Below are 14850 nucleotides of genomic sequence, written 5' to 3' on the forward strand. Positions count from 1 at the left end.
GCTCGTGTTGGTTCCAAAATGTCAAGTGTGTTGGATGATGTGACATCTTTTCTGAAACCGGCTGCTATAATTTCACTTCTGTTGGGGATTTGCTTTTAATCCAAATTGAAAAAGTTTGTATATGTGTATCTCCAGACAACATAATCCCTTTGAATTGGTAATACAGCGGTAATAGACTGAACTCACGCTGTAAGGTGAACTAACTCATTGCATGAACCTGACAGTTTTATTAACAATATCTAACTTCTTTTCATGATCACAGGTTAATATCTTGATAATGAACCGTTTAACTGGTGCACACAGTATGACTTCACCATCTAAACTGACTGATAGAGTCTCATAAGAGGGTCTGGCCATGCCATTTGTGAAGGAAAGCAGATGCACCACTACATTCTACAGCTTTCCTGTATTATACAATCAAGGGCCACGTTGAAATCTTTTACAACCTAGAATTTAACAGCATCAACAAAAACTACTTCAGTTGCATTCAAATGGCAACTATCAAAAAGTAAACTTACTGTAACATACATATTAAATAGTGTATAGTCCATGCAATTGCGCACGGCCGGTTTTGCATCATTATGGTATGTCGTTATTAGTGTATGGGAGACATCAGCCACCAGTGCATTTCCAAATCAGGTTCAGGGAGAAGAACTCCTCGACACCCATCAGAAACTTCTCAGCCAGACTTGAAGAGCAAGATGGCCACTTGGCCCAAGTAGAAGTAAATGAAATGCTTTGTCTCGTGGGTGACGTAGCTGCCGAAGTTCCTCCCAACGATGCAGTGCCAGGTGGGGTTGTACTTCTTATCAAACTCCTGAAAAAAGTACAAAAGTGCAAAATGAATGCACACAAACCAGTGATGTAAAGATAATTAACCTGTGATTTCATTACTAATGCATAAATTAAATGAATCGCATCATTATTTCAAGTGTTAAAAGTCAGATAGCGTGATAACTTTTCAGTGCCTGTGTTATTCCATAGATAGTAAAAACACAAAAAATATAAAAGGCAGAGGTTTGTCCGTTGCAGTTTGTAAACACCACATTCAAATTGAGCCCATCCTCTCGGGCTCAACTGTGCACGCCCCCTGACCCTGGCAGCACTGCAGTTGCCAGGACTGACCCATGTTTAACTGCTGTTCACATGGAAACTGTCTCCACTTCGGCCTTCAGATTTTCAATATTTGTTACTACTACCAAGACAACTGGACGCTGTTAAGTTGGGAGAAACTGTCTGGGGAAAACACACCGACTCCCTGCCCAGAAACGTCCCAACTAGGCTACTATGATTAAGCAGGATTTATTTTGTATTTGTCTATATTTTATTTTCTTAGGAAAATCCTACAGACTCTACCTTTAAGTTTACTATAATGACAAAGCCAGATGTGAGCAATAAATACTCCACAACAAGGTGGACCCAGCAAGGTTTTGATACCTTTTGATATTCAAGCAGCTGCTGATAATCTACTGAGCCTACATAATTAATGAATTCAGCTCTAGCTGTTGGGGAACTCTACTGATAAAAACTTGTAGCCTACAACTTATGTTTTCTGGGCTGGTCCTAGGATTTTTAGACTTTTTGTACTACTATTGAAAACATGAATAATGTAGGCTAAATATTTTTGAAAAACTGTGGAGACCTTTCTTTTTGTTGTGTGTTTCCTAAGAGGAGGTGGTGGTGCTTTTTGAGGGGGTGGGGGGGCTTGAGGATTCAACAACTCACTGTAATAGAAAAATCCTGGCTACGGCCCTGATCATAAGAGCCTTGTCTTCACACTGACCAAAAATAGATCAGAGAATAAAAAAGGCTCTGAATTTGCAGATCATGTGCCACTGATGTAAGCTCACAGAGCTCCCTTGGATCCATCTGTCTCACCCATCCTGTCTCACCTTTTTGATGTACGCTGCAATGTCCTTCTCTATGTTGTACTTCTCCATGGCCTGGGTGGCACAGTCCACGGCGTCCTGCTGCATGTCCTCGGACATGTCCGCGTTCTTGATCACAGCTTTCCTGTCAGTCATGGTTGTTGAGGATGATGATGATGATGCCTGCTGGGGGGGGAGAGGGAGGAAGGCGCACGTTCACTCGGACGTAGGCTACTGCACTGAAAATTAACACCGCACGTGGTGATGGGGATGGTTTAGGCCACCCGGATCATCGCAAACATCAGTCACACGCAGCAGACTGGCCCACAGTTTTCTCTACCAGTCGCACTCATTCACAACCATTAACTTACACTAGTTTTTTTTTTTTTTTTTTTTAGGACAAGACGACGACCTGAGCGTTGCATAGATTGGCTGTGAAACTTGATACAGGTGGAGTTAAATTACTTGGCTTAAATCACTTACCGATAAAAACAGCTTCTGCATCAGGATCAAAAGTATCAAAAATATGTCTACTTTATCTGTACAAGCTCAACACGCTTATTACAGTGACAATACAATCTACATACACACTAGCCACCGAAATGTGTAAAGACCTCCAGTGAAAGCTCACCATCATAGGAGAAAGTCGAATCAGAAATATGTTGTCAAGACATGCAAGTCAGTTTCTTTCAGATCATTGAAATCCGCCACTCACCTTTTCTCCAGCGAACAGCAAACACTACTTTGCGAGGATGCGTTTCAGCCGGTCGTGGGTTCGGAGGTTTAGATGATGCTGCGGCTAATTGCTTTTTAAAGATTTACACAATAAGCATGTAGGTAGGTTGGCTCTCTGCTGTGCTCTCTCCGCCAGCTCCCCGCCCCTCTGCTGTATGCTGCACCCTGCCATTGGCTGGGCCGCAGCCTCCCGTGTGTTGCAAGCGTTTTTCTCCAGCTCCTGTCTGCCGGCATCTTATTTCATCCCACAATGCATCATTCACAGTATACACCACCACCACCACCACCGACTGTGGGCTAAAAGGAAACGAGACCTTGGCTGCAGGTAGGTATCTGTCGGCCGTGTGTCTCATCGGCCACAGCTTACACACCGGGGCTTTGAATAATACACCTACACTCTGTTATATTGGTGTGCGTTTTCTGCAATATTCAATATGCCAATTCCTCGTGTTTTGTTTTTCCACAGTTTCTGTACTTATATTCACAGCAACCCTGCTGTAGCTTTAATTGCAATGGTTTAAATTGGTTCATGCATAGATGTCAGTCTGATATTTCATGTGGGTTTACGTTTCAAATAAACACAAACCAAGTGTCCTTGTTTTTCAAATGTTTTATTGAAAATGCTAAGAGAAAAAGTAAGATTAAGCAAAATTAAACATACAAACTACTCCCAAATAATACCCCTTCCCAACCGCCCCAATTTTTTTAATTATTTGCTTCATACCAGGCATCTACGATTCCATCCTTTGATCCAACTTCCTGGTCCTCAGTTTCGTTCTTGTAAAATAAAGCCATTACCACTGAAAAACTTTAAAGATAGGCAGGGGGAGGGCCTAATAGGAAAAAAAAAAGTTGCTCTGGGACTCCCCGTTTTTTTTTAGTTCTGTAATCAACTCATTTGAATCCTGGAAAACTGATCCCGTTCCGAGCATCCATCCTTGCCTATCCCTTCCCTAATCGATCCACTCATCCAGCTCCAAGGATTGGGATCCACTGAGCCACTCCTCCAATCAAAACCTTGAAATACCAGGAAGAAAATCAGAGGCAGACCGTTAGAATAAAATGTCAAGATTTTTGGGCCTAATTTTTCCATGTTGAGCACTCATGTCAGATCAAGAAAAAAAAAATGCCACAAAACTATCACTCCCTGAAGTTAAAACATTTGAGGACATTTAAGTTAAAAGTGGGACGCTTTTGCAACAAAGTAGTGATTCAGAATTTTACATTTGACAGCAAAGATGTTACACTTACATCACAACACTTGATCTAGGACTGCTTAATCTGTCACAAGTCAGAGTAGCATGTTCAAAATTTCATTTTCATATATATAACAAAGTACAGCACATATGGCTTTGTTAAATATGACATGCATGATATGGCAACCGATCAAAACGTTCAATTTATGGAATATGAAGCGTACCATTGCCTCGACCTGATTGCTCCTCAATTAGATGTCCTATCCTGACCATACAAATGAAATGTGCTCCACAATGGTTTTATTCCAAATCACTTTAATCCTTCTCTTCAGATGTCTAAAGGAAGACACAAGGGTAAAATACAGTTAAGCAATGGGCTCCCCATCAAAACAGCCCACCCAACATATCCAACGAGAAGCTAATTCTTTAAAAAAAGAAAAAAAGAAAAGAAACAAAACTCAATTTTCAATACTTGCAAAAACATTGAGTGTAATTCATACCAACTCAACATTTTTGAAGTACAACACAGCACAATTCCTAATGGTGCAAAAATTGAGAGGACAGGTAGGAGAGAGGGAGAAAACAAGAGGACAAAGCAGTTGGAGAGGGGTGGGGAAAGAGTGAGGGGCAAAGGAAGGGTACATCTACATACCAAGATCATCCACAAGGACACCGGGACATGAAATGCAAAAATTAAAAATCAATAGCAGACATCTGGAGAAACTCATGAGAGGTAAAAACAGGGGGAGAGGGGGTGTACATCAAAAGGGCAAAACATCAGTGGTAGAAAGGTTTAGGAACGGGAGCGAGAGCGGCTGTGACGAGGCGAGTAGCGGGGGGATCCTCTGCCACGACCACGGGAATTGCTGCGACTGCGGCTGGCGCTCCGACTGCGGCTCCTGCTCCGACTGCCACGGCTGCGGGAGCGTGATCTTCCGTAACTTGGGCTGCGGGGACCGTCTAATTTCACACGAATGTAAGCAGTCTCTCCCTGGCAGACACAAGAAAACTTGACATTGAAAAGACAACATTCCTCCCTTGGTGGAAATAGGAAATGAGCCAGTTGTGCTTCAAAACATGTGGCATTTCCTTTAGAGTACTCACCTCGACACAGCAAAGAAACATTATCCATGACAGTTAATCAAATCAGTACACATACCTCATGCGAGCGGAATTTGGTGTTGTCCAGCTTTCGAACGGCATAGGTCATGTCCTCTTTGCGCACAAATTCTACAACCCCAGTTCCATCTCTGAAAACGTCAGCGTAACACACATCGCCTGCCTCGCGCATGTGGTCCTTCAGGTCCTGCCAGCTGCCGCTCTGAGGGAGCCCTGAAAGACAAGCGAGACATGCCATGAGCGAAAGACAAGCGAGACATGCCATGAGCGAAAGACAAGTGAGACATGCCATGAGCTCGCAGCCTATGCATGAAATACCGACATTAGGGATGCACATGATTAACCATTTAACCTCTAACAAGAACTTTGACCGATGAATACTATCGGTTAAGTTTAAAAAAAAAAAAAAAAATAGCTCCTTATGTCGTCAACTCATGGGGGCGTGTCGACACGTGCAGACTTCCACGTGCCTGCAGTCATATTTCCCAGCAAAAAGTTACACAGGAGGACTGACAGTAACCTATGTGCTGTGCAGCCCCTATGATGAAGGAAGCTCAGACAACAAATGTTGCCTACACAGACATAGATGTGCATCACCTGTAACAGTGCTGCGCAAAAAAAAAAGAAAAAAAAAAAAGGACTTTGCTGTGCTCTCCAGCCAGTTCACTTGCAGCTCCACAGAGGAGCCTCAATCTGCTGTTCCTCTGTCTTCAGTCAGGTGTTTGGCTGCACTTTGTATAAAAACAGTTCAACATTGGACGATCTAACCTCCATGTGAGCGCAGCTGAGACAAAGCACAGTGGATGTGGCCCTGATCAGCTGTTGCAGCGGCCTTGTGTGTTTAGCGGCAAAAAAAAGAAAAGAAAAAGTGATCATCTGTGCGAGCGTTGTAATCTTATCAGTTAATAATCGGGTAACAAGCGTTGGTTATCGGTCAGAAAATTGTAGCTTTAACATTTTGCCTAGTAAAAGGTTTTCCAAGCCATGCCGTTGCTTATACTACAGCTTGTAAGAGTGTTATGCAGCGGCATTAATTACTGAGGATGTGTGTTGTACTTCAGTGCAAGGATGACATTATCCCTTGATAAATTACTACATAATTTCAATTTTCATGGTAATCATTCAATCGTTTCATGTCATTTTTGACTGTCTGCCAAAACGATCTGGTTTCAGTTGGTCAAATGTTCTGCCCTCCCAGTCTGTGATAGTAAAATCAACATTTTGGTGTTTGCTGGACAAAATGATACTTGAACTTTTAACATTGTAGCAACTCAAATAAACCCCACTGCTGTCTTAAATCCAGATAATAGCTGGTTGCGGGCCAACTATAGTGCATATTTATTGTGTGGTACACATGAATTTGTTCTATTTATAGGGTGCTTTTAGAACATCACACTGGGGACAGCACATGAAAATGAGTCTTCAAGGACAAGTCTGGCTCATTTACATGTATTCCTAATAAGCACTGTCCCTTTGAAATGAATTAGTATTACATTCAGCTTATACAATAAGACAGCAGTATAATTTGTTAGGGTTATCAGGGAAAAATACATCTTCCCATCTCATTCTACACCACTAGTAATAACACTGACCTGCATTACATGTTATCAACTCTTGCCTGCATTAACTGCAAGCCATATCACATTTCAATGAAAAGAAAGAGCCATTGTTCTCTAAATTAGGAAGACTCTTTGCATTGATCTGGGGTACATGTGAAAGAATAAGTGTTTAAATTACTCGTTAGTGGCTGTCTGCAAGATCCACATCTAACCTTTCAATAATGTCCAAACTTGAGTGCACTGAACGTAGAGCCAAAATAAACATTGACCATTGTTGCAGCTCATCACTACAACTCCAGAAAGACAACTCCCGCCATACAAGCAAAACATTAGCAGCAGTCCAGCAGGGCACCGCCTCCTATAATAAAAACCGAGTGGCTGAGTTTACTTACCCGACACAATGACCCTGTACTCGGAGCGTCTGGATGGAGGCCCGTATCTGCCCCTGGGAGCCCCGCCGATCCCTCCAAAACCGCCTCTGGAGCCCCGGCCGCTACGAGGGAACTCCACACGCAGTCTGTAACCATCGTAGTCATACCCATCACGTCCGTAGACGGCATCGTCGGCGTCCCTGTCAACAAAGCACAATAGTTTCTTTCAACATTAGCACACGGCGGGCTGCAGGGTTCAAGATGCACATGCATGCAGCAGGGAGAATGCGGGCACGGACGGCGTCAGCCATGTTGGCGGCTAGCTTCATCTGGTTCCCTAATCCGCCTTGCAGACGTGCACACAACTTCAGCAATGCATATTATCTACACCATCTATCGCTGTGATCTACACGTGAAGAAAAATAAAAGTAACCAGTTTGCACCTTCCGTGGTTGCAAAGAAAAGCACCCTGGCGGAGGCTGAACGCTGCAAATCAAGCGTAAAGTTGTGTGAGCACTGGCGGAACTTAACAAGTACAGGACAGAAACAAAGCAGAGTGGGTGTTCCGCGTGAGCATTTGGGACGTGATAAAAACAAAAGCACAAAAACAGCTTTTTCCAATGGGGTGCATTGTCGATTTTCACCAAGTACGAGTGGTATGCAAAGGCGAAACCGAAAGCGCACATACACACCACGTTTCGCCCCTGGAGCATGGTGCAAGGAGCCCAGGGTTTAGTCTGCACCCGTGAGTGGTGCGTTAGCCCGCGCCTTGGCCAGCCACACAATGGCGCTGCTGTCGGCCTATAACGAGCCTAGCGTCGGTAGCTCCTTACCTGGGGTCCTCGAACTCAATAAAGGCGAAAGGCGGGCCACCTCTCCGGTTCTTCAGGTCGATGTCTCGGATGGTTCCGTATTTGTAGAACACGTCTTCCACGTCTTTCGTGCGGATATCTGGGGGCAGGTTTCCCACGTAAATCCGGCAGTCGTTGTTCCCAGCGGGGCCTCGCACTACACCCGACATCGCTGCTGCTGCTAACGGACAGACCGAGACTTGAGCTAGCGGTTCGCTGCTGCTGCTGGTGCTGGTAAGGTTTCTTCTCTGCCTGGAGGAGGGGGCGGGGGGGGGGGTGGCACGCTGAGACCAGGCTCCAGGCGGCTGCGCGTCGTCCGACGGGAGGAGGGAGGAAAACAAACCAGAGAAAGGCGCCGCCGCTTTCTGTGACACTCGGCAGCAGGTTCGTCTCCGTGCGGACAACGCTCTCGACGCGGCGGAGCCTGTTACTCCCGTTTTTCTTCAGGAACCGCGCTCCTTTACCGAGGCATTCATGAACACCGGAAACACTGCAGCCGCACGGGACACATCCGCCGTACGAAATAGTCCGCCAATTCACCAGGTGCAGTGATAACAATCAGCTATTTCTTTTATTATTATTTTTTTTTACAAAATCTGCCAAAAAATACAATACAATACAAAAATAGATCAATCAGTAGTATAGTGATTAAAAACAATTGATACTGTACATGGACAACATAAGGTCCAACCCGTTTAAATTAAACATTTATGCATATGCTACAAGTTATCCGTTGCCCGCCTCAATTTACTTCGTCCGTTTTCTTTATCTGTGTTTCTGTTAGTCATTTATGTTTCATATCACACAGTTTTAGCTTCATGCTGTGATTTCTCATTTTCATTTTCCCAATAGATCCCCTACATGTATCGTATCAAAAAATACAAAAAATCATTATCAGACAATTTTTGCACCACGGTCTAACAGGATTTTCTTTTTTTGTCCACTACAGTCTCAATACTTGCACGTAAAGAACAATTTTCAGAGTATACAAAAGATAGGCAGCAAAGTTGATTGAAGACAGCCAGGTAAATATTTATTAGCTGTTTTGTGAGAGAAGTAGCCAAAGTTTTGAAAACAAATGCACATTTAACAATAATAGGCTAACAATTGTAATCATGTTTGGATAAATAATAAATGCAACTTCAAATAGGTAGGCTACATTAAATAGTTGGTAGCCTACAATAGGCCGACATTTTTAATGTGTAACTGACTGAGTCAGCAAAAGGTGCAGGTTGTGGAAACAAGCAGAGATGATCCCTGTTCCTAAAGTCAACAGACTCTGAATGATTTTAGACCGGTCGCCCTCACCTCTCTTTTAATGAAATCATTTGAAAAACTTGTCAAGTCAGAACTATTGGGAGGACAGCACATGCACTTGACCCTATGCAGTTTGCTTACGGCACACAGAGGTGTTGAAGATGCCACACGTACCCTGCTAAACCTTTTATTTAAACATCTGGAGGGGAACAAAACCCATTTTAGACTGAATATTATCAGCTTTTAACACCATTCAACCTCAAATATTAGCCACAAGGCTTACTGAGCACTTTCAACTGAGCCATAATCTTCATAGTCAAAGTGAATGGCATTTTATCTGAGTCATTTTCACCTCACCTCAGGGATGTGTTCTCTCCGCTTTACTTTTTATCCTTACACAAACATGTGCAAGAGTGTTTATGAAAACAGGCACATTTTAAAATTTGCAGACGGTACAGTTATTGAGTTTGTTGCACAATAATGAATCCAGCCATGGGACATGATTATTGATTGATTTTAGGACACAGACTCCAAACCCTGATCTCACAGTCTTTAAGGGTCAATCTGTAGAATGCATGGAGAGCTACAAATATCTTGGGACTGTCACTGATGCCAAACTGACTTTTAACAAGAATTGTGAAGCAGTGTGTAAGAAGGGACATCAGTGTTTGTTTTACCTTCAGAAACTGTCCTGTTTTAATATTGACAAAACTATGCTTACCCTATTTTATCAAGCTTTTATTGAGTTTGTGTTATCTTGCCCTGGTGTCCTGGTTTGGTAATCTGTCACTACAGGACAAAAAATCCCTGAAACAAGTTATCAAATGGACTATGGGCTAATTGGGGAGCCTCAACTCACAATGACAGCCCTCTATGACACACAGCTGCAGCGTAAAGCCAGCTCTGTTCTTAATGACTCCTCACACCCGTTCACCGCATGGTGAGTTCCAGCTCCTTCGTTCTGGCTGTCGTTTTGTGGTCCCCAAGGGTAGGCTAGGACAAAATAGTACAGAAGTAGCTTCGCACCCACAAAATTGTAATACTGAGTAGCCACAAGGTAACCTTGTTCATATTAGATCCAGGGAGATCTTCTATTGTGTGATTGGTCTGTCATGATGTCTGTTGCTGCATGATGGCTGTTTTTTTTATTTTTTTTTATTGGGATTGCTGCACAACAAATTTACCGTCTGGTACGAATAAATAAACATTGACCTTGACAATAAGAATATTTATAATAGCTTAGATTTCTATTTGACAATGATAATTATGATGATATACATGTTAGGTGTTTTAACTTGCAGGTACAGCTGGCTAGATGTAGTGGTTTATTCTCTGTCTATATTTTTAAATGCTGTTACTTCTGACTTTCCTGTGTAGACATTTTGTCCACTGATGATTTATAATTTCGTAAAGTGATTAACAAGCACTTTTCGTATGAGTATAAGTCATATAAGTCATGGAAAGAATACTTTGGATATTTACTGCAATAAGGTCTTGTTTATTCAAACTTAGTCATAAAGAGAAGTCTAGCAGCTTCAACAAAGTGATTCTATCATATAAATGAGTGACACTATTGAAAAGCTTGAGCTGCTATGCTATTTCAACCTTTTGCAAATAATCTTATTATCAGTGCAACAACTTTACTGGGTTCTAGAGTCTAGAGGACCTGCTTCATACCCCATAATAAAGGTTTGCATAACATTAAAAGTACTTTTGAGAATAAATAAATGTAATCCTATTGTTGTCCCAAGTATCCAATGTTCACTTGCCATATTAACACATTTATTAACAGGACAATAGATTCTTGCACAATATCAAAAAAAAAAAATCATGTAATTAACTGTGGATTATTTTATAGCCTATAAATTTTGAGGAACACAAAAATCAATATTCACACCAGAATTTACCTGAAGACAGTTTTATTGTTTGAATGCTTACATTGAACTACAATATGTTCGTTCAGACTTTCAGACACCGAGATTACTCTAGACAACACTATAATCACACTCAGTGTATTTTACTGTTGTGCTAAGTGTACTTTCTACCAAGGGACTGCAGATGAAAATCAGCACGTGGCTAACTCTGCTGCAATATTTCTTATTGTCCATGGTAACTGCTAGATGAATAGTAAAACTAGACACATAAGTCCTCATGCACACTCTCTTTCTAACAGACACAGAAGCTTTCAACAACTTGCATAATTTCCACCTAATATGTGGGGGATACACTACCTCAGAAGTTCAGCTGTTCGTACTATTCAATTAACTGTGCTGTATTATAAACTAATAATTGTTCTGCAGCCAAAATGAAATTTACATGGCAATCAGTATTTGTAAGTAAGCGCAGGTTTTTAAAGCTGTAGTTATGGCACTGTCACAGTCAGGAACATACTGTACACCCATAACAAAAGTAAAATATGTATTTTTCATTCAATACATGCATTAGAAACATCCAAGGCCAAATTCTGATTGTCCTCATTTGTCAAGGCAAGAACACGCTGTCACTTGTTCTCATGTAAAATCATCATGAGTGTCAATCTTCAGAAATATTGTATCTATTATCTACTGTACAATTCTTCTCTAATATGTCTTTGTTCTGGCAATGGAGGAACACAACATTAACTGAAACGCGGCTTCTCATGCTCTTCAGTATGCGTAACAGGATCCATAAGCACGCTGGTTAGGGTCACCGTAGTTATCAGCTCCAGTATACTTCCCCTGACATGCCAGACTGTTCACCTGTGGACAGAGGAGACATTTAACAAGGGAGCAAACATAAAACAGGAAACAAACTCTGCTTGAGGCTTAAGGATTACATGCATGCATTATCCGCAGTAAAAAAAAAAAAAAAAAAATCACCTCTGCTCTCTTGATGAACTGCTCAGTGGCGGCTTTCTCGTTCTCTTTATGTCCTCTCCAGGCTCTGAGTGCAGAGGCCTGAAGGGCACGGCCAAAGGAGAAAGTCAGGACCCAGGGTTTGGACAGAGGGCAGTTGTTGATGGCATTGAGGTGGACAGAGGCCTCCTCTTCGCTCTGACCGCCTGAGAGGAAAGCCACGCCTGCGGGGGAAAAAGAAAATATGACATAACCTTCGTCTCAGCAGATTTGGTATATTCGCTTAATCCTCCTTAGACACACACACACACAACAGCGTTTTTGGCTTACCTGAGACGGCTGGGGGAACAGTGCGGCGCATGGCGGTGAGAGTCGCCATGGCAACCTCCTCTGGGCTGTACTTAGTGGAGCAGCTGTGTCCAGGTGTCACCATGTTGGGTTTGAGGAGAGTGCCTTCCAGGTACACGTGGTGCTCCGACATGGCTTTATACACAGCAGCAAGGACCTGTAGTCCACACATTATTATTCCCCCACACAGACAGCAGCGTTCACTCACAAGCCTTGTATCATCAACTTCACACAACCTTGCACATGCAGTACATGGGGAAGAAAGAAACCCACCTTCTCGGTGACGTACTGGCAGCGTTTCAGGTCGTGATCTCCATCAGGCAAAATCTCAGGTTCTATGACGGGCACGATGCCGTGCTGGCCAAGAATCGAAATCAGAATAACACATAAATACAGTATAAATAGACAATCTACTCGTTACTGAGTCCTGAGTCTGACCTGTTGGCAGATGCTGGAGTAGCGTGCAAGAACATTCGCATTTTCTGTAATGGCCAGTTTAGATGGATTGGCGTCGCTGATTTTGAGGACACAGCGCCACTTTGCAAAGACAGCTCCATCCTTTTTATACTGTGCACAACGATCTGATAATCCATCCAGACCTGTGGAGGAGGTTTGAGAGAAAAGTATAAATCGTTTCATAGAGGGAATGACTATAAGTGAAATAGTTTACTAAACCAAAAGATGTTTTTGTCTGACCCTGTGTGGTGGTTTCTCCACAAGTTCCTGCAAGGGGGACAACACCCTTGTCAACCTGAGTTGTAAGGGATAAAGAAATAACAACATTGTAAACTCTAATTCTTATAAATGGTGGTCATAATTATTTCATTTCATACTAAACTGCCTCACCTTGACTCCAACCAGGATACCCCTGTCCCTGATCATTTTGACGAAGGGTACACCATTATCAGTGTGCTGGTACAGCGTCTCATGGAAGAAGATCACCCCTCCAATGCAGCCGTTGATGCGATCGTCTGCACTGAAGAGAATCTGCCGGTACTGTCTGCGGTTCTCCTCTGTGTTCTCCACTCCGACCTGGGCCAGCCGCTTGGCCATGCTTCCTGCGGTGAACATATTACAGGTGAGATGCACGCAAGATGTTTATATGCACTCTTTAGACTGGACAGCTTTTTTATTGTCACTGCAGAATTGAAGGAAGCAAGCAAGTGCTACAGACCCACAGACTCATCTGCAGCCAGGATGCCCTTCCCTGGAGAAACTATGCGTAGAGCTGTCTCATGCAGCTCCCTCTTCTGAGATTCGGAGAGCGTGGGGAACTGGTGTGTCATCCTGAGTGACTTATTGCAGAAGATATGACCGTATGGTTGTATTATTAAGACACTTAAACAACACAAAAAAGATACAGTATCCTCTATGAAGTATCTCTCTTATTCTCAAATGAAGCAGAACCATTTTGTTGCCACTACCATAGATCAACCTTAAGTTAGTTTGGTCATGCTGTGTATAACCGGGTTAAGTGTCTCCTGTAGAGGCAGGTCTAAAAAACTTAACCATTTTGGCATGCAAGAAAAGACTGATCACTATAAATAGGTGACGGAAATATTCATGAAGTCTTCTCAGAGGTAACGGTCCTCTGCTACATGTGAAACAAGCTAAAGAGGCAGGATCAGGTGTTACAATGGCATAAAAAGTTAAGAATCTATGACTAATGTCAAATAAGCTACATGTCTCCTAGGTGTAAACGTTGAAAGCTGAAGAGATGTAAATAATAGATCTTTACAAAAAACGTATAGCCAGATCACATCGCTCCAATGTTGATAGAGTTGTCTACATGCATTGTTCTGCTTACCTGCTAAAAGCTGCAAATTAGCACTTAATAGCTTGATACAGACTCATATGGAGTTACACACTAAAGTCAGTGAGATAACGCTAAATTTAAAAGAAGCCAGGCGAGGTAAACCCACATAGAGAGATGAACAGTGAAAGGTCTTACCTGACAGAAAGGTGTCCTGTCTGCTTATGTGATGAACACTGACGGAGCCTCTCAGTCAGCTCTAGTTTGTATCCAGCTCAAATGTGTCACACCTCATAAGCCAACACCTCTGGGCGGAGCTTACACGCCCACTTTTGTCCTATATACTGTAAATGAGAAATTCTCGATGATTCACTGTTCTATTTAAATGTAGCAAAAAAAGGAAATTGTCATGCAATTGCATTATTTGAACCTGGAAATGTTAGTAGCCAATTCTTTCAGTCATCTTGCAACAACAGACTCAGTGTAGTGTTTCTAAACATGCAGTGTTGTAAATAACTTGGAAAAAATTATGGAAACCATGTCTGCCTAAGTCCATTTTCAGGCTAACTGTGAAATGATAAATGATGTATTCTGTCCAATCCCTCCCTATACCAACCTAATTTAAGCATTTAACCCTACCCTGTGGCATGCTATTTTTATTTTAATTAGTAAAAATGTGCCCTAAGGCAGGTTTCAACTCTCCTGATAATTTGGTCTTCACCCTCTGAGACTCCGACAGGGGTGTTTGAGTCTCAGAGCAATTCATGCACTCGGTGGCTTCTTTGGTGAGCTTTAAACTGTAAAGAAAATTATGTAATGTGTCAGAAATAGAAATCGTTTCCAGGTTCTAGTCAATGTAAATGAATAATGGAAATACGGCCCAGATAAGATCAAAATGAGGTCAGCCAAATCATTTCCATTTTGAAGAGGGAATTTCCAACTGTTTCCCCCTTTGTATC

The 14850-nt window shown here is 42.4% G+C and overlaps 3 protein-coding genes across 3 annotated transcripts; all 3 read right to left on the reverse strand.

Annotated features, from left to right (window-relative positions):
- Positions 1-583: 583 nt before the first annotated feature.
- On the reverse strand, positions 584-2677 carry dynll2a (dynein, light chain, LC8-type 2a). Its single transcript, XM_083984664.1, has 3 exons — positions 2584-2677; positions 1893-2054; positions 584-817 (listed from the first exon to the last, which is right to left on the reverse strand). The coding sequence occupies exons 2-3, from the start codon at positions 2022-2024 to the stop codon at positions 680-682; spliced, it is 270 nt and encodes an 89-aa protein (XP_083840790.1). The 5' UTR covers positions 2025-2054; positions 2584-2677; the 3' UTR covers positions 584-679.
- A 603-nt stretch (positions 2678-3280) lies between these two features.
- Positions 3281-8183, reverse strand: srsf1a (serine and arginine rich splicing factor 1a). Its single transcript, XM_083985547.1, has 4 exons — positions 7682-8183; positions 6870-7048; positions 4959-5131; positions 3281-4790 (listed from the first exon to the last, which is right to left on the reverse strand). The coding sequence occupies exons 1-4, from the start codon at positions 7867-7869 to the stop codon at positions 4593-4595; spliced, it is 738 nt and encodes a 245-aa protein (XP_083841673.1). The 5' UTR covers positions 7870-8183; the 3' UTR covers positions 3281-4592.
- A 3418-nt stretch (positions 8184-11601) lies between these two features.
- LOC310996175 (fructose-bisphosphate aldolase C-like) lies at positions 11602-13770 on the reverse strand (the record flags this gene model as incomplete). The annotated part of the gene is made up of 8 exons (XM_083985546.1): positions 13309-13770; positions 12985-13192; positions 12835-12889; positions 12577-12737; positions 12412-12495; positions 12121-12295; positions 11815-12014; positions 11602-11694 (listed from the first exon to the last, which is right to left on the reverse strand). The coding sequence occupies exons 1-8, from the start codon at positions 13422-13424 to the stop codon at positions 11602-11604; spliced, it is 1092 nt and encodes a 363-aa protein (XP_083841672.1). The 5' UTR covers positions 13425-13770.
- Positions 13771-14850: the final 1080 nt, after the last annotated feature.

The sequence above is a fragment of the Trachurus trachurus genome (genome assembly GCF_905171665.1).
Source record: "Trachurus trachurus genome assembly, chromosome: 13".
Taxonomy (NCBI): Eukaryota; Metazoa; Chordata; class Actinopteri; order Carangiformes; family Carangidae; genus Trachurus; species Trachurus trachurus.